The sequence below is a fragment of the Pinus tabuliformis genome, chromosome 3_1 (assembly GCF_031772625.1).
Source record: "Pinus tabuliformis cultivar Carrire ecotype Pingquan chromosome 3_1, CPIR1, whole genome shotgun sequence".
NCBI lineage: Eukaryota > Viridiplantae > Streptophyta > Pinopsida > Pinales > Pinaceae > Pinus > Pinus tabuliformis.
The window spans coordinates 921,302,619-921,328,074 of record NC_142301.1 but is presented as its reverse complement, the minus strand read 5'-3'; the positions used below and the strand labels follow the sequence as shown (position 1 = coordinate 921,328,074).

Here is a 25,456-nt window from a genome sequence, read left to right as displayed (position 1 = left end):
TTCCTCTTGAGTAAGTATCACAAATGCAAAATCAGATAAATAAAAAGAAGAGAAAACTAAACAAATTTGGCATTCAAAGGGGAAATCAAAGGAGATGGAAAGCTCACATGCATGGTGTGTGTTTTGCCACTACTAGTAACACCATATGCAAACACGGTCCCTGCAATATCAATTTATATTCAAATGTTAGTGACACAGAATAATGAGCTTAACACGCAATAAGTTGCATTAAAAATTCTCAGTTTTTCTAACATTACAAAAAATGTGCATAGGAAAATCCATATATTGGTAAAAGAGATCGAATATATTCTAAAGTCAAAATTGCTTAATTTGTGAACATGGAGAAAGAATTGTAGATTTCATGCAAAATTTCCCAAGAAGCTTCATTCGCTTAAACAAAAATAGGTACAAAAGATTACAAAAACCATTTCAATAATAGATTCTAAGATTTAACTTACCATTGACACCTTCCATGGCCCCTCTAACGACATGGCGAGCAGCTACATCATAGACCCCTCGAGTAGTTGTTGCAGGTCCAAAAACTCTATCTACAAGTCCAAGTACACATAATGATAAATCCAAGTATGCTATGAGGAACACAGATTATATTTATTCAAATTTCAAACTTAAGATATGAACACCGACCAATCTTGAATACAACAGTGGCAGTTACACTAACAGCCATAAGAAACATTATTCACCATAAGCATCCAAACTTCCCCTGTTAGATTTCCAAAAAAAATTGTTAAAAGAAATGTTCTATATCTATTTACTCCATGTCCATGTTTCCACATATTGGGATTGCCATGACAATCTCAAGAATTAGGATTTCATTCAAAGAGGGTTGTTTATTGTTAAAATCTATAATTTTTAGATATAACAAATGGTGATCTTCTTCATGTCGATTTATTATTATTACTCAAGTGAAGGTTAGAAATCGTGACACTATATAAACATGGTCACATGAATAATCGATTGAGGATTCTTAAACCTATCAACTGAAGTTAAGCATTATAATAAAATGGTTTACTCCTAGGACTTCTTGGAATGGAAATACTCAAGTATCTTTGAGCACCAACTCAAGTTTAATCTATTGAACTCATAGGTTGGTCACCTTCTCATTGGTAGTACTTATTCACATGTTAATGCAAGTTAATTGCTAGTTGATCTCTTTCTCCTTTCCCCTTTTGTACATTCAAGCAAAGTGAACAATAAACATAAATTAGGACTTGCAACAATATGGAAACTAAGGATGTGCACATACTTAAGTAAAAGAGTTGAGGAATGTTGATGTTTGTAGCTCAGTGACGTACTTTTGTACAGGCATGTGGAAGTCACCCAATAGATCCTGAACCTTAGCAATTACTTTAGTGATTAAAGTAATTATTTTGAAAAGACACAAGTGAGGTAATCTAATCTAATGCAGAGCTTATTTGCATTAGTGAATTACATGAATTTCAATAATCGATGTCAAGTGATGTTGAGATCTAATCTCAACAGTCAATCACTTTGGAGAATAGGGTTGTGGATTTGGTCATAACTCAAGCTTATAAAAAGAAGGCTAGGCCCGGGTTGGCAGGAGCCAAAAAGAGTTACAATTTGCGTGGGGACTGGGTACTTCAACCAACAATCAAGCAGAATACTTGGCCTTATGGCAAGGTCTAGAATTCTGAAATAGCTATAGCGAGAAGAATCCACAAACTAATGGTCTTTTGCGACTCAACTCAAGCTTATAAAAAGAAGGCTAGGCCCGTGTTGGCAGGAGCCAAAAAGAGTTACAATTTGCGTGGGGACTGGGTACTTCAACCAACAATCAAGCAGAATACTTCGCCTTATGGCAAGGTCTAGAAATCTGAAATAGCTATAGCAAGAAGAATCCACAAGCTAATGGTCTTTTGTGGCTCAATGATAGTGATTAGACAGGGAAGGCAAGCCAAGGAAAATCTTGCCATTGCCCTCTCCCCCATTCTGCAAAGGATAATATTGCAAATTCAGCATTTCAAGGAAATTGAATTTTACCACGTGTATCGGCATTTGAACAACGTGGCTGATGCACTAGCAAATAAAAGAGCAACCTTGGATTAGGGAAGAATGGAGCAAGATCAAAGCTCCATATATTACTTATCTTTCCCATGATTTTTGGGGAAAATTCTCTCGTCAATAAGTATGAGCAAAATGATGTCCACAGCAGTGGATTAAGTCAAAGGATAATTGAATGGCAGATCAGTAGTATATACTAGCATTTAAGTTTCTTTGCAAAGTTTATTTGCTCGTTAAAATGGAGGGCGTATTGGCGGCCCAATTACACCACATGTTGACGGGGATTGATGGTGGAGTACCCCCCTTTTGATGACACTCACACTTGGCTAAAACTTGGCAAAACTTAGAAAGATAAGTGGCGGCTGGAAGAACGTCAGCAAGGTGATGCGTGGTGGATACAAGCAATGTTACTTGAAGCCCTGAAGAGGCAAGCAAAACATTTCAGTGACGATTTAAATGCACAAACTCCCCATATAGGCCACTGCCCAAATGATTTAATACAGGAGAACTGCAACGTTGGAGCCATGGATTTAGAAGATATGGAAATTAATGTCCTCGAATGGTGAATTCAGGGAAGGAGTTGTATCACATATCGTGGCGTCGATAATAAAAGGAGTGCCTTAGTTCTCATACTGCAAGTGTCAAGCAAAAATACGGGGCATCCTGATACAATAGGCATTATCCGAGGTGTTGTGTTGCTCTGAAGAGCTATAATGTTGGAAAGTGACCTAAAATCCCTTGAGCAGAAGTAGGAGAGGATGAATAAATTGCTGAAAAGATTGTCTGAGGCTGTGGAGAACATGTTGGACGTCATGCGGCATCGGAATGAAATGGAAGATAAGGAAAGGAGGGCACATTTGGCACTGCTGGATAAAAAATATGAACTGCTGCAATGGAAATTTGAGAGAATGCAAGTAATCATGGAGTTTGAATTGGTTGTCCTAGACATTAGGCTGAAAAAGACAAAGGAAGACTTCAGCAGGGGGGCAAAAATCTATCAGGGAGACTTGAACACCAGCAAGGAACCACCAAGGAAGAAGACAAGAAGCGTGCGGAACAAGAAATGCAGATTAAGGACAATGTTGCCAAACAGCTGAAAGAAGCTCCTGAAGCTGGACTTTCAGTTCTCAGATAATTTGAACTGCTCTGTTTTTTGTTGATGTATTGCAAGTTTACGCTCTTGTTAGGAGTTTATTTTAAGGTATATGGTAGAAATCTGTATAGGATAGTAGGCAAAAGAGGCCATAGTTATAGAAATGATAATTTTTAGACATGTATGCTTCAGTGCAAGATCAAAACAATTGGAATTTTGTAAAGGTTTTGGCCTCGAAACTAGATTTTGCTTATAATATAAAGTTGTTATCCATTCCATTAAAAAAACTCATAATGAGCACAAGACATTGAAAGAAGGACATCTCAGTGACTTGGTGGACTTCCATTCAAGTGTTGGGTCCAAGGAGGTGCGAGGAGCAACAAGGGAGATAAATCCAGATCAACTGAGGAAGATCCAAGGGCAGATCTAGGGCATGATCAGTTGGATAACTCCAGGTTTATTGTTTTACGTGTAATTTCCTTAGAGGGCCACTTTCCCAGTAAGAGAGCCCAAGTAGGTTTGGAAGATATAATGAAGAATTGATTTGATTGGGCAAAAAAATGTGTGTTTATTGTGATTGAGATTGATTGATTTGAGTAGATTTTGTTGAATGTTTATGTTAAATCTCTAGTTGTGTTTTTATTCAATAGATCTAATTTGCTAGGAAATAATAAACTAGGCACTAGCGTTAGAAATTTAAATTTAACAAGGAAAAGTTGTCTCTAGGACACATTAGATTTTCTAGGGAATTAAGAAAATTCACAAGTTGATATGTTGTAATGTGGACAATCTGAATTAATGAAACATTGAAAATTCACAAATATGTGAAACTTTTTTCAATGCAATTTGTGGGATACATATTTAAAATTTTAATGTTCTTGATGCCTACACATATTCCTCCATGAAAAAATTCACTCTTCTAGTAGGGATATCACTACAACATTGTTGTTATTTGAGTCATGATATACTCCACAACCTCAATGATGAGAACACGTGAGTGACAGATAGCAACACAATAAGATAGAAATAAATGCTTTACATTCAACATCATGTCTTTAAAAGGGGTAGAATTACATAGAAGTCGCTTTACAAAACTATGGCTGTCAATAATATGTGTATAAAATCACTAACCAAGTCAAACATGGACTGACGGGAGATGCAATATAACATTCACAACATGTGCCCATCATTTCCTCCCTACTTAGTGGAAATTGTCCCCAAATTATGATGATCTAAAAGGGTACACACTTTCCAATGAATTATGAATGGTATGTAGGAGATGGGTGAATGGGGTATTTACATGGACCCATGTAGCTACCTCCTAGAATCTGACCTCTTGACCTAGGGGTGGGATGTTTTTCTGAATTGAAGAGGACAAATAAGAACTCGGTTGAATGTCATCCTTTCCTAATAACCAAATTTATAGTAATCAATGGCAGCCATAACTACCAAACTCAAATTAGGACAATTATATAGATATGATATCATAAGAATATGCATCTAAACCAATCTGATACAATGCTAATATAGAGGTATAGATCTCATAGATACAAATTGATTATTAATATTACTAATTATAACATCATTATTAATATTTTATTAATGATAATAACTTATTAATGATTTCATTATCATTAATTACTAATTATTAAAGATCAATACTAAAAAGTTAAAACATTTAAAAGTACTAATTGTAATAATGGCAATTACTCGAGCCCTCGAGGGGAAACTCAATTGGTGATTGTTGTCATAATAAGTGCTATGTGCCAAGAGTTTGAGGTTCAAATCCCCCCGATTTACTTGTTTCTTCAGAAAGGGCATACATAGGCACCTAGAGGTTATAGTGGTAGTAGTCGGAATTCACCCCGCGTCACGCAACTCTGAAACCAACCCAATCGTCAATTCCTCTAGTTACAAAAAAAATGGAAATTACTCAAGTGTGGGAGAACATGAGCAATTTTTTATAACTTTATCACATTAATTATTAGTAATTATAATTTAGATATTGCTCCAACTGTGTGTAAAGAGAAGCACTAGAATATCACAACATAGATGTTGAAACCTGATACTCATTAAAGCAATGAGTTGAGTCAATATCCATGATGCCTTGGCACAATACAAAGGTGTTGAGAAGCACTCATAAGCACCAAGTGAGTAGTCCCTCCACTATTGGAATGGATTTGCAAGTCGATATCACAACATGGACATTGGTACCTAATCCCCATTGTAGCAATGAGTTGATATGATGCCCACAACACCTTTGTGGAATACAAAGGTAATGAGTTGATACGATGCCCACAACACCTTTGTGGAACACAAAGGTGTTGAGAAGCACTTGTACACACTAAGTGAGTAGTACCGGAATGGATCTGTAGCAACATCAATGGCTTGGCTTTGTGACTTTGTCCTATATATGAAAGATGAATTAGGAGATTCCAATTACCACTGCAATTCCACCATATAAGTAATAATAACTATCAAAGCTCCCATGTATCTTATTTATCAACAATATTATTCTTTATATCATGTTATGGCCTCCTCAGTCATATACATTCTACAATGTATCTAGATTTTGAACATACCAAACACTAGGGAACAAAGAATATTTTTCTTTTAGGCCTTCAAATGATACACAATCCCGATATTGTGTTAAAAATTTATCCCCTTGAGAAAAAGGCATCCAATCATCATCGTGTTTTTGCAACAAAGGAAAATTGCATTATGGTATCATACCATATGAAAGATTCAACATATTCCATAAAATAGCCAACTTTATGTACAAGAACCTTACTTATGATCAAACTCTACCACTATGGTAGAATGGAATCAAAACACCAATTCAAAAACCTCTAGTATAAAGAGAAAAACAATAACACTAAAGTTGAACCAAAAATGTGATAGAGAGAGAAAGATGCCCAAACATGAGTGCACCATACATGAGATGCACAAATACATAGAGAAGAGAATATCTACCAACCACTAGAGAACACCAAAGTTGTGGTGCTCATAGTATTAAAACACTTGTATTAGAGAGGCTTAGCTCAATGAGCTAAAAAAATCATTTACAAATGAGGTTTGAGTTGTGTATTTACTATTTATATACAACTCAAACAAGACATTAGCACAAGAGCGGTTATGGGCCCACAAAGGTATGGCGCACTCCCCGATCCTACATATCAAAGTTGACTAAGTTGGCCTTAAACACACCTAGTAATACAGTAAAATAATAAAGTATGCCATTAGTTATGATTACAAGTGCACCAATGATACATATTTATTGGTCATGGCCACATGTACATATTACACTAATAATTCCAACAAGAAGCACTTGTATGGAACATGTACATATTAGCTCTGGTAAAAAGAGAAACAAACAACACTAAAGTGGTACACTAGAGAGAAAGATGCCCAAACATGAATGTGTTATACATGATAAGATAAAATAATTTAAGTACAACTAGTATGAATACAATGTGGGAGCACCAACACAACTCCTATAAAATATCAAATATATACAAAGAAAGAAACCTATATGAGTATAACATTAGAACAGATGTATTAAGCCATTACAAAGGTACATTAATACAAAACACTAAGTGAGTTTGTCCAAGATTGGAAAGGCGAACAACCCAACTCAAGAACCTACCAAGAGAGGGTGTGTGAGAGAGAAAGATCAAACAATGAGGCTAATGTTGTCAATATCTCCTGAGTCTAATGGCCAAGGGCAAGGACTTGAACTGGGCATTGGCTCACTATCAGAATCTTCTAGAACTATCGTGGAACCCAGCTACATGAACTGGGGGGGAAGGGGATGTACAAGCAAGGGATACTCCTAACATCCAAGGTTGAAAGAAGGAAACTCCACATGGATCCCTAGTTTCTCCTCTAGACCTAGGAGGCAATTTAACGGGAAGGAGGAGCTCTACACTAGATCCATTTGCAGTTGATCTCTCGAGTGCTCTGAGAACGTGTGACCTAATGTATGGATGGGCACAAGCAAGCTAGTTTCAATAATATTGTGTGATCTCCTAGAGGGGGAGGCATGGTGGGGAGGGCAGAGCATGGTGCGCAGGACCTAATATTTGTGGCTAAAAATATCCCTAATGAGAGGGCGAAGCATCTCTAGTCTTGGTACCAAAATAAAGTAAAGAGGGAGCCCATAGAGTCCCTAGAGAGGTAATGATAGTATCTTATGACCTCATATTATATATAGAGGACACCGAAAAATGAAGTGCATCTATGTTTTTAACTCCTAAAGGTGGCACACATAGCAAATCCTATCAAATTGTAGTATATGGTGATTTGTCTCTATTTAGTGTCTATGAAAGCCAACCACTAGAGAACACCAAAGATGTCATGCTCATAGGCTTAAAACATTAGTATTAGAAAGCTTATGCTCAATGATTTAAAAATATATCTGAAAATGAGGCTTGAGTTGTGTATTTATATACAACTCAAACAAGACATTAGCCCAAGAGGGGTTATGGCATGTAAAAAGGGTGCACTCCCAGAGGGTTATTGAGCCTACATATCAAAGTTGACAAGGTCAACCTTAACCACACCTAGGTACAGTAATTATGCATGTGAATTGGTTGTGGCCACTAGTACAGATTACACTAATAATTCAAATAGTGAGCACTTGTGTGGAAAATGTTTCTTCCTTGTGATTGGGTTAATGGGATACATGAAGCAAAGGTATGACACAAATAGTGTTGAATTCTTAAGTTTGTAAATTTATCTTCTTCGTAGTTGGTGCGTGTGGGTGGGGGCAAGGAATTGAGTGAATCCTTCTCTAACGCAAGGTGTGATCCTACGGATTGGGAATATGCTTCGTGCATGAAAGTGCTCCTCCCTACTTAGTGCCCTTGTGAAACATTTATGTTCATCTTAGAAGGTTGTAATGGGTTAAGGGGGATAAATAGTGATGTAAAATAGAAATACATGAATTTGCGAGGATGGCTTGCTTAACAATCATCCTTCCAAATGGCAAGGAATTAAGAGACAAAGACATATTTTTGTGGACTTTAGTATTTCCGTTGCCTAATCCACACCTTTGGGCTACGTGGAAGAAACTTTTTAATCCATTAAGTGTGGCCTTGAGGGCAAGTCGCGAGTTGATTCGTTGTCACTCAAATTCCAACTCCTCCGTCTAGGCTAAACTCCTAGGGAAGCCAAGTGGGGTAGTCCCTAAAAACAACTAAAGTTGACTCATCTATAGTTAACAAGAAATATTCTCTGAGTTAATTTAATTTACCAAAAGTACATTGGTCATCAACATATAATTCACAACATGTAAACAAAAATGATAAGTGAAAAATTAAGCAATAAAAATCACATAAATGAAATACTCGTAAACAAAAGATATAACAATATAGACCAGTGCCAATAAAAGAATGCTCATGTCACTTGAAAATAAATCTAGCAAATGTGATCATGGCCCAAATGAAATATGTTGCTGCAAATGTTGTGGCAAATGTTCTTGGTAAATTTTATTAGATTAGTTTTACTTTGGAATTATTAGTGAATGTGAAGTTATGCATATGTGGTGATCTATGTGATTTGCAATGAAAATAAATCTAATCTAATGTGTGTTTCATCTTCCACCCTTATCCTTCAAATGGGTTTGAGAAAGTCGCAAGGAGATCCAATGGGAGGAAGCTTCACTTCAATGAGTACTCCCCTGATTTCACAAGTCGACCAGTTGCAAGGAGATCCAACAAGAGGGGAAACTGGCCCACACCTTTGATTTCGCAAGTCAACCTTTTCTTTCCCCCAATCTTATGATAAATGGTAAAAGTGGTTTTCCCTAATTAAACTAATCCAACCAACAAGTCCTCTTTGATCATGCACGAGGATCAAGCTAAGCTTGCAACGGCAGAGAGCATATCAGGATTTGAAGGGTTCGTTACTTTTGCAAAACTGAAATCTAATCTAAAGCATAATTGAAATCTAATCTATTAAAATGAAATTAAACTTCTATAATGTTTTGCAGCGCAAGATTAATTTTAATCTCAAATAAATAACTCCATAAAAATGAGACACAAAACACAAGAGGCCCCCCTGTTGCGTAGGGGGGAATTGGATGCCTAAGAGACTCTCCTAGCTCCCTTGAAATTACAATGAATTTGCAGTGATGGGAATTCCATATGAATAAAGGGAAGAGCAGTTTTTTATGATGTTTTACGAAGTATATGGTTATGGGTCTCCTTAAGTTCTTTGGATGATCCAATTTAGTGAAAATTTGGCAAAAAATCCCCTTATATTTTCGCTGACCTGATAAAAACAAGCAAGCATGAAATGTGAAAGATTCCCAAAATTGCATTGGAACACCCGCAATTGTTAGTGCCAAATGCCCCAAAAAAATCTAAGTAAAATGCTAAAAAAATCAAATAAAGTTTCTACTGTACAACACCCAAGAAAATCCAAGTTCAATTGGTTTTTCTGGCTGATTTGTTGCTGTTAGAACAGCAGCTAGTTAAGACCTTGAAATGCTAGATATAACAATGGAATCCCACAAATTCGAACCAACAAGCTTTGAGAAAAAAATTTAGAGAATGTGTAAGAAGAGAGAAAAGAGATTTGGGGTCTTCAAAGTGATTGGAGACACTTGGTGCTAAGTGGGAATTTGTTTCTTATGTGTTTGAAGATGCATACTCCAACTGAGGAGGATTCCAAATCTTCAAAGCTTGAGGAACCTATAAAACTTCACAACTTTTTGCCAAGAAAACTTGTTAATAGATAGGTGTTCCCTACACATGAAGGCTTGAGAATATGTGAGTCAACCGACATCTACATATAATCTAGAATCTCAAAGTGTAAGAAAACAAATAGACTAACAAATAGCCGACTTTGATATTTATTCCTACAAGGTGACAACACCCCTTCAAAGGCCTATTACAACAAGAGTTTCAAAGCAATATAATTAAAATCATTATTACCTCAATTGAACTCCAAGCTACCACACAAAGGTCAACACCATGTAGCCTCCAAAGCCTTCTTTTACTAACAAATGATAGAATATACAATAGCAACAATTCCCTAAGTTCTCCCAAGCTTCAATACTAACTTCAACAAGAGGGGGACACTTCAATTTATAGAAGAAGGGGAGAAGATCCCCGTGAAAGGATGATGATCCCAAGGCAAGCCATGCAAGTTTTCCAAGTGGAATGCAAGTGTGCAAAAAGAGGTAGTGCATAGGCCCTCCAAGAGGTATGTACTATGCGTATGGTACGAAGGAGGATTGAATAAGCATGGGAGGGAGTGGTGTCCCCTCATGTTCTAGTTAACCTCTCACTTAACTCACAGCTCTCTTACTTCAATCTCCGCCAACTCATTATTGAACTCAGCCTCTAACATGAGCCCACTCGACTCCCTAATTTGTGTGACAACTCAGCCCTTCAACTCGCGCTTGTTGGGAGTCAACTTGACCTCCCCAACTCGTGCTTAACTCTCTCTTGAGTGGTTGAGAGACTCAAATTGACTAGAGACATGTTTCCAACATGTTCCCAGTTATTTAATATCCTGATTTTTCATATCTTTTTCCTTACTTTTTGAGTAAAAGTGATTTTTCATGAGGAAAAATTAATATTTTCCACCCCAAAGTGGGTACTAGGATAATGTTGGTACTCTAAGGATGAAAAACGAGTACTCACATGCCATACAACATTTCATAGGACCACTTTTTATTTGTTACATAAATTTTAATTAGAAATTCCCGTTCTGCGAGAAATTTTTAATTATTAAAAAATCCTAATAAAACCTAATGCAATTTCGCAAGACCGTGATAAATTGATAATGCCTAGTGTTAGCCTCCTATTGTAATAGGTTTCATATTTCATGATTGACAGTGGAAGTGCCAAAAATGTTCATCTTTTCCATGCTGCAAAAGTTCCATTTTTAAAAGATTTCTCAGTTAAGGGAAGGCCAAACAGCTTAATCTTGGCTTCCCTAGGTTTAAATTTCATGTTTTAGAATATAGAGAATAAACATCTGTCCAAACTGTTTAATCTTGGCAGATTGGTAGATAGGTAGAGAAGCAAGGGCGCTCAACAGCTTAATCTGAGCCCCTGTATGAAATAAGGATCGATTTAGATAGGAGGATAGAAAAAAGAAAAGTTGAAAAAGCTGGGTTTGCCAGTTCAAGTGCACCCAAACCAAAAAGAAGACAAAATGTTAGGTAAGTAGGCTGGGTAGGTAGTTCTGAGGTGGCAGAATGATCAATTGTGATCCATTTCATGTTTTCAAGTGTTATATCTATTCAAATCACAAATGCAAGGCAAAAATCCATTTGGAGCAGCTCAAGCGAGGCATGTCTAATTCCCCCTTCGTCCTACTCCCCAAATCATTCACTAACTTCCCCAAAGAGGTCAAGATCTGCTTGATATCTCTTTAATTCATCATGTTTCATATCATTTCCCTTAGTAAAGATCTGCTTTACTCAAGGAGTGTTCATATGTCCTCTACAAAGTTCTATCTCCCCTTTTAAGCCTAAGATCTCTAAACTTAGCGCTTTCTTATCATTCTCATATTAATTTCTAACTATACTATGTAAATCCCTATCTATTTCCCCTCCCCTTACTAAAAAGCACTAAATAGCTCCCCTATGTACATATCCCCTCCCTCTGGTTGAAAAATAACCATAAGCATGCTTGGGAATTGCTAAGTTTATCTGAAACTTAGCAAGAACCCTCATTTGCCCCTTTGTTCCTCTCAAATCCCTTTCCAAATGCATTAGGACTCATTCCTATGCATAAAATCCCTTCCAAGTGTATAAAAACCATCATTAACCATGTTTTAACCTTTTTTAAGGCTCAAAACCCTTCTCACAACATATAAAATTCCTCTTAAATGCTTTTGGACTCCTTCCAAGCATTAAAACCCATCTTTTTAGGCTATCGGACCCCTTCTGATGCCTTAGAATCCCTTCAAAACATTAAAAAGGCCCCTCCGATTTCACAAAGCCTCCCTTTAGTGTTAAAGCCTTGCTCCAAATACAAAAGCTCCCTTTTGGACCCCCTCCGATGCGATATCGCAGTCGGGAGGGGGCAGTCATGTGTTAAAAGCAATATATATATATATATGGGCCCGATTGATAAATGCCGATTGCGATTTCGCCTATCGGCGTATCGTATTGTTCCAAGCCATATATATATGCTCCCCGCTCCTCAGCCGATAACGATATCGCTATCGCAGCCGATAGCGAATCGCTGTCGGGAACCATTCCTCCAATCCATTTATCTCCGCAATGCTTTGTTTTGGTTATAAACCGCACTACCGCAACACATATATTATATAGCCATTCCCATAAATATCGCATCGCACTATATATATATCGCATAAGTTATGGTCCGCCCGACCGCCGATGCTCCGACTTCTCGGGAGCCGTTGGATCGAGCCCTCAGATCAACGGCCCAGATCATTTCGGCGATCGCCCATTTCGGCAATCGCATATGTATAAACCCTCCGCCCCACCGATTGCCGAAACAACAATTTAATCTCAGCTGCCCATTCGGGCCTGCAGATCAACGACCCATATTTAATCGCATCATTCCCATATATTGCTCCGACTGGCTGAAGCCGAAATGTTATAAACAGCAGTTGAAAGGGATTTCGAGTCCGATGACCCATTTTCATTAAAATCCGCCGATGGGCCGGACCCGATTTTCATAAAAAGAGGGCCTTAATGCATTTTCGGGTTTGCGGGCTATATCGCATGTCGGAGGTTTATGTGTTGGGAACCGCCGATCGCCGATTTAGCGCCAGCCATTGGATCTGCCTTCGCGCGATCCAACGGCCAGGATTTAATCTAATGTACAGTGCCGCGCCCGCCCATATTTTTCACGAATTTTGCATAGAAATGGGTCTTTTCTGTGTAAAAGGGAAAGGAGGCAATTTTCCATATTTTCACATATATGCCTGTACGCGCTCCCGATAAGGGAAATCATGCATCCTTAAGCCATTTTGGATCGCTCCAAGCCCAGTTTGTTCCAGAAAGCCAGCCTCGGCCTCAGCACAGTCAGCAGCATACAAATCCTCCTCTTTTGCAGCATTTCTTCAGATTTTAGTACTATTTTTGATCGGCCAGCGCCGATAGCATTCCAAAGGCCACGAAAATCATTGCAGCAGTTATTTTTGCCTTGAAAGGGCAGAAAAGGGGCGATTTGACAGATTAAAGAGTATCAGTGTTGCGGCAAAGTGTATCAGTTGATATTTTTCAGTGGAAATCTTTATTTCCAACGCAGATGAACATTAAAAGAAATCGCTCAAAGTCAAAGAGGCAGCTCTGAGGCTTTAAAGGCTCACCAAGCACAGTTAAGGGTATTTATGCCATATGAGGGCGGTGCTGCAAGGCCCAAGGCACAGTTATTGCAGGGATAGCCAGCGCAGCGCTCCAAAGGACCATATTTACTCACTTTTGAGGCAGCTACCCCAGCGCAGCTGTTAGATAGACATTTTTTCATTTATTTTCAGTTGATGTTAGGTTAGAAGCATTTATTTCTTCAGATCTGTCTCAGATCTGCTGTTGTAGATATTTTTTAGATATTTTCTCTATTTATACCACCCTCTGTATTGTGAAAAGGGTTGGTTGGTTGATAATCCAGAGTTTAGACTTGCGTTGTATACTTTGAGAGCATCTATAATCAAACACTGTTGGAACGCTTGGATGTTGAAACTGTCTGTTGTGTTTTTAATGGCTGAAGAGTGACTATGGAATTCCTGCGCTTCTACATGGCTCAATAAGTGTTTCTTACATCTGTTCTCAGTTTTATGTTTGCTATATCATCTATGTGCCACCATCTAAATAGCAGAAAGGAAGAATAGTTTAGAATTTGCTTAGCAGCACTCTATGCTCAATTTCTGTTATTTCTACATGTTTTCCTCAGGAATAGTTATGAATATGCATCCTTAAATGATCATGTTTACACTGTTTCTTTGACATATGACTGTTATCTAGGAATTCTTGACTGCTCCTACATAAACATTCATTCACCTTCCTTCTCTGCTAGCTGAGGAAAGATTCTTAGTTGCCTTTCATCTCTGGCCTTCATTCCATCTTTTTCAGCAATTGGTATTGTTTTATGTGTAGCTATCCTGCTCTGTATTCCTCTCTTCTACCAAAGAAAACACATCCATCAGTTCACATTCATGGACTCCATGCCCAATGGTTTGAACTTCTTACACTTTGCATGCCAACTCTGCTTGAATAGATCAACCATCCTACCAAACTCAAACAAAACCCATGTGCACCTTATCTAGCCTAAAATCATCCCTTAAACAAAGCTAAATCCTAAAGAGAGAGCCCTCTCTGATTGCAGGTAGGCTAGGACCTGCAATCCAAAGATTGGTCAGTGGTTACCTCGGCCGTATTCCCTTGGGAGTCAAAGGGAACAACCTGAGTGTTAACACCTAGCATGGTAATAGACATTGACCCTAGACTTAGAAAACACACTCAAGGCCTAGTTATTAAAATGCACTCCAGCTTCGGAGGTTTTGAGTGAAAAAACTCAATTAAATTATTTATCGCTAAAAAGCAAAAATAATCAATTAAGTGAATGAAACACTCTGGAGCAACTTCCTTAGTAAACAAGTCCCCAGGGGCTAGGTCTTTTATATAAGTTCATCATGCTAGTAACAATTTTTACAACTCCCCCATGGAGTACAGAATTTGCATAAAGAAAGAAGAGAGAAGAAGAAAGAAAAAGAAAGGGCAAAATTTCCCTACATGACTTCTAGATTTGGAAATTTTGGTAGGTGTCTTGTCCATAGTGCAATGGAGTCCTCCTCTATTTGCTAGGTACAATCTAGCAAGTAACAAGTAACTTTGTGGAATCTATAGCTTTTGTGGAAGACGTAGTACATTGCCTTGCAATCATACTAATAAGGAATAACAAGAAGGGCGTCACAACAATTGATGAGTATGACATCAAAAGCAACAATACCAATGGAAGAGTCTACAAGCTAAGATAAGATCATTTTATTAATGTCTGATAAATGACCACAAAAGTAGGACAATGGAAATGTAGATTTCTTGAGCATTTAGGAGTGACAAGTCAATGTTGTTAAACTTCCTTGACCCATCCAAGCTAGTATGGATTGGGACGTGGAGTGGTAAGGCTATAGCATGTTGACCAATAGCTAAGGAACCAGATTCTTTGACTACTATTGTCTATGATTAATTATGCCAATTTGTTCTTGATCTAACAATTAGGAGGGAAAAAATCTTCTTGATTTCTTGCAAAATACTCCTTCCCATGAGAATTAATTGAGGATTTGAAGAGTTCTTTTTCATATCTCTATTCCTTCATTGTCACCAACCTCTTGTTGCAATTCAAAAGGTATTCCTTTGACCTTATTTGCTTGAAAGATGAGACATTTTTCATGTGAGACCAATTTCTTATGATAGATACAATATTTCCTATTTCCTGTGTTCATCATTTTGTTATTGTGCTGGCTAGCAAGTGCAAAAGAGGAAGAGTGAGGCTCGACGACTTTTTACAATTCTTGTTGCAGTTATTGAGTTGTATCAAAGATGAGGAAAGATGGTGGAAATTAACTTTAAGGTGGAGAGTTTCTTCGGGGATGGTACCTCAAGCTTGATCAACAAGTCGAACTTATCGATATATTGTCGCATGGATAGTCTTGTTAATTTTCAAAACAATAAACAATATACAAAATGTCCTCGAATAATATCATTGGAAAATGGCCACATTAAATTGTTTACCTTGTTGAATAGCTTGTTGATTCATAGCATTCAATAATAAGATGAAGGACCACTACCTTGCAAGCACCTACTTGTCCATGTGAACCTAAACAATCATAATTTGTTAAGGATCCATGAGAATATTCTGTGTCCAAAAATATGCCTAGAGTCTTTTGATGCGTGAATCCAATTTCTCACCATCAAGCTGGCCCTCATAGTGAGCAATGGTGATCTTTGTGTGTAGCTTGAAGGAGCAAATGGAAAGGTTGCACGGATTTGTTGTTGTCCAACAATTCAAAATTTATGAGTAAGCACCTATTATTGTTGTCCTCTTAATTAGAGGAATATGGTCATCTTATCCTTCATCATTTTTGCATGAAACTTAACCTATTGTTGTCATTGTCTTTAGAGTTCTATCAAGAGCTAGATTAGATTTGAATCCTAGTGGAATTTTGAGTTCTCTAGAAAGTCACCTATAGCTTAGCATCAAGTGGCCATAGTGCCTCGGACAACAAAATGTACTTGAATTATTCAATATGGCTCTAATAAACTCAATATTTTGGGGCTCTCTCATAAAATTCAACTCAAGATGATTTTGGGAAAAGTAAAGTACTAGTGTATGGAATTTGTAATTTATACTAACCATACATTAGCTCGAACTTAAACCTGTGTTTTTACTCTTGGCCATAGGATTTGGTCTTACTAAAACACTCAACTCTCTTGTTTGGGTCTCTTTATATTTAATTGCATTGAGTTCAAGCCTTGTCAATTGAACAATGCCCCAACTATTTGAAGAAACCACTTTTAGGTCCACAAGCACCCCCAATCCAATGGGGGCATACTAATTCAAGAGTTTATTTTTGTCAAATCCCCTTCTTCCTGGATGGTTTGAGACTTTGAGTGCACACCTTGAATTCAATATTTCTATATGTATACCATGCATCCAACCCACTACTTACACATTTGCAAAACATAGTATTGTATTTCTTGGGCATACATACAATTTGCCTGAACACCAAAGGATTGACAGCTAGAAAGAGTATAGCTTCCTCTTTATCTGAAATGGCTAGTCACACCATCCAAATGTTCCAAAATCTATTTATACCATTTCTTTGTATGCTCTTTGGATTCATATGGAAGCTCTACCGAGGTGAAAGCTCACTTGTGAGTTTGCGATCCCTGCCACCTATAAAACTCTTAGGATTGCTTGGAACTTTTGTCTTTGTCAATCCTTCACCTATTGAAGGCTTCTTGTTGTTGTGATCTCCTCTTGCTATTTGGAATTAGCTTCCTTAAATGATCCAGGTGGACGTTGGTGGCCACCCACCTATCCCATTTGGACCCCCACAACTGTCTCTTTCAGTTTTTCACTTTCCTTAATTATAGTGCAGTTTACTATTTTTAGCAGTTTTTCGGGTCCTAAACTTCCGGAGCCGTTTTGAGGCCCTAAACGACGTTTTTTGGGAAATCCACCGCAGCGATTTTTTTGATAAAAATCGTCTTTTCCGTCGTAGTCCTCGGAGAGATCTTTCCAACGGGCTATCATGCACGTCAAACGGAGATAAGACGACCAATTCGCGACCCCGGGAAGTTCGCTGTCCAACTCACCCCAAAACGGGGCCCACAATTTGGCGTTTCATCTTCTAGGGTTAGGTTTTGGAATGTGAAGGGTTTTCCATTGTTTCTCAATAATAAATAGGCCTTCAAGCCTCATTGTAAAGACAGTTCGAAACAGTTCAGAGGCATGTAGCCGACACATCTCTTCTCAGAGATAAGCTACCGTCGCCCTAGCTGGGTTATTTCTATTTGTAAGCATATTTCAGTATTCTCCATTAATGAAATGAACTATTATTTCCGCTGCATCTCTGTTTTTATGGTTATCGCATCTCTGTATTTGTGGTTATCTCTGTAATCTATTGCGTTCCTGCTTAAATCCAGATCATTAAATCAGTTGGTTGCATCCTGTGGTGTCCTGGCTCCATCCCTTCAAAGATTTGTCAACCTTCATCCCAACATCATAAGAAGCTTCAGCGCATCCTATGAGAGAGGAGGTAGCTTTCACTACTAAGAGCATACAAATCACATACATTTTGTATAATTATTAGATTAGACCCTTTATGTGTGCATGTTGTGTCACTTGCTTGCTTGCCTCATTTCTTTATATAGGCAAGGGAGAGGAGCGAATTAACTTGGGAAGACATGAAAATTAGCGTCCCTCCCAGGAGAGTTTGATGATTTTCCTAGCAAAAGAAGTCAGGAAGCTCCCAAGCCTGTCTCCTCATAAAGAGTGCTTGGAAAAGGTTATCTCAAAGCCTAAAATTTTGGTCAATCCAATGAAGATAGTAGCTTCTCTAGGAGCTCTTTAATCTAGGGTTTTGATATGAAAGTTTATAGGAATTTGGCCCTTGAAAAAACCCCTAAATAGTTGGATCTCTGCAAACTAGAAGCTCAAAGGAGGTTTCATTGTCTCTCTTCTTCGAAGAGGGTGGAAGAGGGTACTTCTCTTCAACTCGATCCCGGTCTTGGTACATCACAGTCTCAGGTCTCCTTGCCTTGGTTGGTATTATGATGGACTAGCTTCCTCCATTTGAATATTCCCTATGTGCACCCAGCCACCTCTTACCAACCAAACAAGGGATGAATAAAATCATTCAAGAGGATATCTACAAGAAATATGTATAGTTCACTTGGATTAATCCTCAAGAGGGGTTACGCCCAAAGATGACCTTCTATGTTGAGTACTTCATGGTGATGAGGGATGGAATCATCATTCGACCCCATTACATGCTTCACCGTTGGATGCACGCCCTTAAAATCCCCTTGGGACAGTTTAGAGTTGGCTCTCATAGACTTCAAATTGAGATTAACCACCAAATTAACCGATCAGAAAGAAATTTCCAATTGTGCCATTTCGAGAGATTAGGACAGAGGAGAATTTCATCTTTCATTGCCCCATTTATTATGAGATCTGTGGGAGATTCCATTGCCTATTCAAGGGGATCCAAACCCTTTCTAGTTTCTTTCGATACTCATACCAGAGATGTCTATCCATTCACAAGTAGGAGGCCTTTAGAATTTGAGCCCACATTCTCCAAATCCCTCCTTGACTAGATCTTTTTCAGTAAATTACGCCTTTCTTTTCGGTGCTCCCATCAGCTAGGAGCACCAAGAGACACACTGACAACAACATTGCCTTGGACTCCAAATTGATGTGGACTCGAGGGACCATTACCCTTCCACAGATACCTTAGTAATATATCCAAACTAGATCTCTTGCCAGCAAGCAACCAAGGTCACCTAGGCATCAGTGGCAGTTACTTCTTCTTGGCAATGGTGCAACAGTTATTTTGAGTTTTCTTCATTTATCCTAGAGTGTTAGAAGAGATAGATCTAGTGGATCGTGACTTAGTCACTAGTTCCTTTCTATGTCTGCCCATACTTTGAGTCAAGGGTTTTCCATGTTTTAGCGTATAGACATTATGTTTCTACTTTACTTATTGTTCTTTATATAGGAGACCATTTGGCACTCCTACTTGTATCAACATCAATACACTCATCAATCCCATTGACCTACTTTTACAGTCATTCGTCAATTTATCTTATGTTATATTATCATCTCTGTTATCTCTTGCTATATATTAGTCTTTGTACTTATCGTTGAAGGCTTGCTTCATCTAGTTCTTGTTACCCACCATTTTGTGGGTGATATCCCTAGGAGAAAAAAAATTTCTCCAAGATGGTCTTCAATCGGCAGCGGGCAGTCCCTTGCAGCCACCAGCGAGCTCATTGTGCCATTTCTCCGCCACCTGAGCCAGCCATCCGGTCCCTCACCCATCTGCCATGATCGTAAGTTTGAAGGTGGGCCTCCCGAACCTAAAGGTATGCCTTGTCATTTGGTAATTGAGTATTGTAGTTTATTTATCATGGACACTTCTGGGCATGGATTAATGGGGGGATTCAGGCGAAAAGAGTGGGCTAGATCTATGCTCTTGTCCCTTAGACCCCTTTTGGATATTAACCTTGAATTCTAGTCCCATGGGATCTCTTTTACTAACCATTTGGCCTTAAGGATGGTATTTCACTGGAAACCCTAATTTTGGTTGCGTAGTCTCACTCCCTCATCTACATATATTACCCCATTCATCATTTCTCCTACTTGGGTCCACATAGGGTTAGCTCTCCCCTTCCCCTTGCCCACACCTTGGGTCAGGCCTAGAATGATGCCCCAAAGGTTGATGCAGCTAAAAAGAAAGATAAAAGCATAATTGGCCACATTCAACAAGAAAATGTACCACAAAATGCAAAATATGGTTAGGACAAACACATTTAGCACGTGGGCAAAAGCCAATACATGAGCTCTACCCCATCATCATGGCCATCACCCTAGTTCCTATAGGTTCTATGAGCCTCCTTCATCATATAGGAACCCATGATTGTCCCAACCCCTGGTGGGCAATGAACCACCCTACCTTAAAAGGGGGTATCCACTGCTATATCTCACACATCATGCTCTTACCCCTTGAGCCCCGAGCAGTTAATTAAAGAAAAATCATAAAAAGGAAAAAGGCATATAAAGAAGGGTGGAAAAATCAAGGTCAGGGCACCTCATGTACCACAATTGCTCCCTCCTATACATTATATACCCAAGTGTGGGCTTCCCTTTTATTAGCTACCCTTGTACCCCAGCATGTGGCCCAAGGTTGCCCCTTCTCATCCCCTACTCCATTCACCTCTTTATCACATACCACCACCTTTTAAAGGATGTACCTTGGACATATTATCCCCTTTAGAAGTAGAAACCACCTAATAGGATACTTGGTTAACCCCATTTGGAGTTTGGAGACATTAGCACATGCCAAAGCCCATTATGGAAGGGCAGGCCATTATGAAGTCCCCACCTGTGGTCCATGGTTTGTAAGCTCTTTTACTCGATTTCTTTGATGACTTGTTGTACTGGAAGGCTAGGGGACGCATTGGATCTTATGCAGGATTGCAGGTGGTCTCCATCTTGGGTTTGGTCTCCCTATATGGGGTCCTAACCCTCCAAAGCACTACATTGGCACGTGTAGGGTGTGTCTTGAGAGCCATGGGCCTCCATAGAAGTAGACAACACTCCATGGATCCCCAGAGATGTTCAGAGATTGGCTCGAGATCCATCTATTGGACGAGGAAGATGCACCTGGTTCACCTTTGCCCAGTTAGCCCCACAGATGTACCATGCACTTGGCAGCTGACCCAGGACTTGTAGGATGATATGGCATCACCTACACCATCATTGAAGCCCTTACAGATGGTCTATAGGCATCTTCGACTCATTTGGAGACCCATGAGGTTATTATTGTGCCCCCACACCCACTGGGAACACCACAGGTTTATTGTTTGGAGAACAAGGGGCCACCCCCTTGTCCATCACTTTTGAAGGTCCTATTCTTCATTATGGCACCTATGGACCTCATCAGGCCTCTTGAAGGGCCCTATGACATGTATTGTTTATCATTTGACCTCTTGAGAGGCTTATTATTTCATTTATGAGCTAGTTTGGTGGGCTTGTTACCAAAAGTTAGGTTGTTAGCACATTATTTTACTTTTGGGGCTTATGTAGGCCTAAGAGACTAATTCGAACTTCTAATTGGTGTATAAATACAAGTGAGTTGAGTTCATTTTCTCATCATCATTTTGGATTGGATCTTTCTTCTCTTTAGAGAATTTCACACTTTTTCTGGAATGAAGAATTGGAGCATGGAGGAATTTTGATGTTTGGATTGGAGTATTTTATCTTGGAGCTTCTTTATTGTCAAATTTTTTATGGTTGGATATGTTCTATTACATGTAAGTACACGCTTTTAATACCATTCTTGTTTTACTTTTGTCATATGCATTGAATGGGAATTTCGCTATAATAGGGCTAATTGTTGCATTGCATAATTGCAAATTTGTGGAATTATTGTTTCTATATAGCATCTCTCAATGTTTGGGCCATGTATGTAAATGAAATCTCCTAGGGATAATTTCACCAGGGAATCTATCTTGATAAGCCATCTCTTTTGCCAAGCGAAGTATAAAAGATTTGAGGTATTTTCCTCTTTCCCTAAAGGCTAAGCAAAGAAGTCCTTAAGGCCTCCTTGACCGAAATACAAGTTCCTTTCTCATTATTCTCCTAGACTCCATTCTCCCCAAGGGATTAAGGCACTGGTCCTCCAATAGGTGATCACTCAAAGAATACTTTTCTTCACCTTTCCCTCTCTCTTCTAGGTCTAGCCAAGTTGGGTCACCTAGGGCATCATTTTCCCAACAAAATAGCCCAAGAAAAAGTTCGATCTCCTAGCCTCTCCTGCATTGGTGTGTCCTCAAGGCCTCCTCCAATTTTGAAGTCATTCCGACAGTGGAGTTGTGAGATAACCCAAGCCCTAGCTCTGAGATCAAACTTTGCCCTAGTGTTCCCTAGGATAGTGTCTCATAGGATCAAGTTGACACCTTTAAGTGAAAATTCTTGCTTTGATCCTTTCTCTTCCTTGTCTGGGTTAAGAACATCATTGGTTGCTAGATTCTTCCCCCTTAACCTAGGCCGGGTCCACTTGGTCCTGTGTGGTCCCACACTTTTGAAAAGTCAAATCTTCAAGAACCATTCGGGAAGTCAAGTCCAATAAGGATTTTAGGATTGGGAAACTCCTTTACAAGGCATATTCCTCTAACCTAACCCTCAAATCCTCACCTCCTTATCCTAGAAATCTTTGTACCTTGCTTAACAAGCAAGTAAGCTCTATTCTTAACCCCCTTCTAGGAAAAGGATCATTAAGGTCACTTCACATCCATTGGTTGATTCATCCTTCACAAGTGACTTTCTATATATCGGGTCTCCTCCCATCAGTGAAAGTCCGTAAAGAGTAGGGAGTCTTAGCTGAGGTGACAGTGGGCTAAGCCTCCACCGTTGCCCTTGATCTAGCGGTTGTCCCTTTAGGAGTCCCTTTTATGCCCCCTGCTAGTTTGAGTGGTAACAATTCCATTTGGTGGTGTTGTTGCCTTCTAGACTCATGAACCATCTCAAAGTTGAATGCTTCAATGTGGAAGTAAAAAGTTTAAGCTTTTGTTTACTTGCAGTCATAAATCCTACTCACAATCGTGAACTCTAACAAGAAGGTATCAAGGTCCTTTGTGGTTAGTCCATAGAAATGAGGAAGTACAGATGGGCTAATGTTCTTCATTTTTGCTTCTCCATTGGTTTTCCGAATAAATAATTCAAAGACCTCTTTGTTCTCCATCATTAGGCATTGTCCACTGAGATGGAGCTCCTTCCTCTTCTGAGAGATTCTCAAAGTCTCTTGCGTGTCTCTCCAAAGAAAGCTAGAATATAAACTATCTAATTTTTATTTTTAATGCTAATGAAAAAGACAATGTGAACCCAGGGTGTAGATCAATCGGTGATAGGTTGCACTATTAAGGCACTTCTTGTGATGTACCTAATTCAAACCCCCATCTAGTCTTGTGTTCCATATGAGGGGCGGTGTTGGTATGCCTGGAGGTTATAGTGGTAGTAGCCAAAATCGACCATGTGTCACACAAGTACAAGCCCACCCTAGTTGTCAATTCAGCTAGTTCACAGAAGAAATTAAAAAAAAAAAAATCTACAAATAAAAAAACAATGCAAAATTTTCTATTTTTTCTGATGAGAAAAAAAAAATTAAAAGAAGTGTGGACTTTTAGCACCTCCCTACCAATGGCACCAAAAAGTGGCGGGCCTTAGAATTGCATCAAGAATGCTAGCTTTCTTCAACATCCCACTTTAATCATTAGCCTAGGGTCATACAAATTTCTGAGATGCTGTGCATTAAATGTGCAAGACACACTTTCCTATTTTCTTTATGCAAATACTTTAAGCTTTAAGAACCTGTCTAATGACTGAGATGAGTGGCATCCTAGGTCTTACCCTGTACATTCCAATAGGAGGAAACCATGATGAGTGAAAGCAAAATTGTAACTACTACGCAAAAAGACTAGAAATTAACTGAATTATCAATTGCTAAGAATCAAAGCAACTTCTAAGAACCAAATCACTCATTAATTATTGCAAATTATCTGATCCTATGGAAGCACACTATTAAAGAGAGCAAAAATAGACTACTGCTGTTAAACTAAATGCTGGAAACAAAATTCTAAACTCAATTGCAAAAAACAGAGTAAATGATAAAATTGAAATCTAAACTAACTCTCAGGTAAATCAAAGTTTTATCTTGTTCCTATTCCCCTTTGGAACACTACTGCCCAATGGCATCTTTGTAATATGAAGGAATCATAAATCGTTGAGTGAAATCATAATAAAAAAGGCAATTTTGTGCTATTCTACAAAATAGTGATAGTTCTACAGGAAAGCTACATGACTATAGGAAAAATACACAGAAAGCTAAAATGAGCTACATGAAAGGGAAAAATGCTTCATTATTCATGAAAACTAATAAAATTTCTGAAACCAAACCATGCATAACATGTTTATAACTTTATACAAAAAAATAAGTGATTGCGCCATAAAATTACTCCTATAGGAAACAGGTAACCCCAGCTATGAGCATTTCTTGTATAAGCAAAATATTTAAGAACAACAAAACAGAAATGAATTACAAGGAAGTGGAATACAAAAGCTTCCTCAGAGTACCCTTGGGTGGACCCTACCCAAGGTGCTTAGGGAACCTAAAAAGATCAATAATAATCAACTAAATACAAAACTTCTTCAATAAGACGATATGAAAACAGAGTATGATATTTAGTCTGAATAATTATCTTGAGAGCTTTAAGAATGTTGAAATCGAAATACAAAAGCACTGACTAATTGAGTCTAAAACTTGATTTCTTCCTTTATACACAATGGTCAGGGACCAATCCCTCGATTGGTGGACTATGTTTCCCCCTAAATCCTGAAATCTTAGGGCAATGGTTCTAAGAACCACTTCCTCTCAGCAGATTTGGTCTCCTGACTGTTCTAAGTATACTTGAGTAAACTATTGTTGACTTGGAAAAAATGCGAGCTCCAAAGCTGGACAAAATTCTTGATTTATCTCAAGGTTGTTGGCAAGAAGTCTCTGCGTTGTCTTGCCACATTAAACAATAATTCCACCAAAAATCAAGTGAGATTGTGAGTATAACCTAGTCAATTAAACAACCACATTTGACTCATGAATAATCTGCAAAAACAACCATATCGTATATTATACAAGGTCTAATTATGTGTGTTTTAAGTACAAAAAGGTGAAAAGAGTTATTGATAGGCCCACTGAATAGTCAATGTGTAGGCCCTTCACAAGGTCAAGGTTAAGTCACAAGCCCATCATTACTCCTCCAAAAACTTGAAGGCACAATGCCTAGACACTTCTAAGTAGCCTCCTACCATTCATGGGTGAGACACTAGGATCGAAAAACCACACCAAAGTGATCAACAAAATCATGTTCAATCTCTACCATGTTAGTTGTCCAACGCCCAACAATTTCAAGGCAAAAAAGTCTTCCCCCACCTCCTTGATGGTTAGGTCTTTGAAAAAGGATTTGTTGGGCTTATCACGAGAGTTAAGCCAATGCAACCAAGCATTTAGCTGGAGGCCTCTTGCCCAATAGAGATCTTCTACAAATAGGAGATG

At 38.6% G+C, this 25,456-nt stretch overlaps 1 protein-coding gene across 4 annotated transcripts in view; it reads right to left on the bottom strand.

The window, feature by feature from the left end:
* LOC149190752 (kinesin-like protein KIN-7C, mitochondrial) overlaps positions 1 to 25,456 on the bottom strand; it is a 397,121-nt gene that overhangs the window by 359,910 nt on the left and 11,755 nt on the right. For all 4 annotated transcript variants that reach the window (XR_016256019.1, XM_089412258.1, XM_089412256.1 and 1 more), the window contains 2 exons: positions 459 to 548; positions 108 to 160 (listed from right to left, as the gene is read on the bottom strand). Coding sequence is in view for 3 of the 4 variants with exons in the window: in XM_089412258.1 (XP_089268384.1) it covers positions 108 to 160; positions 459 to 548 (143 nt within the window). In the remaining variant the exon portion in view is untranslated. The remainder of the gene's footprint in view (positions 1 to 107; positions 161 to 458; positions 549 to 25,456) is intronic.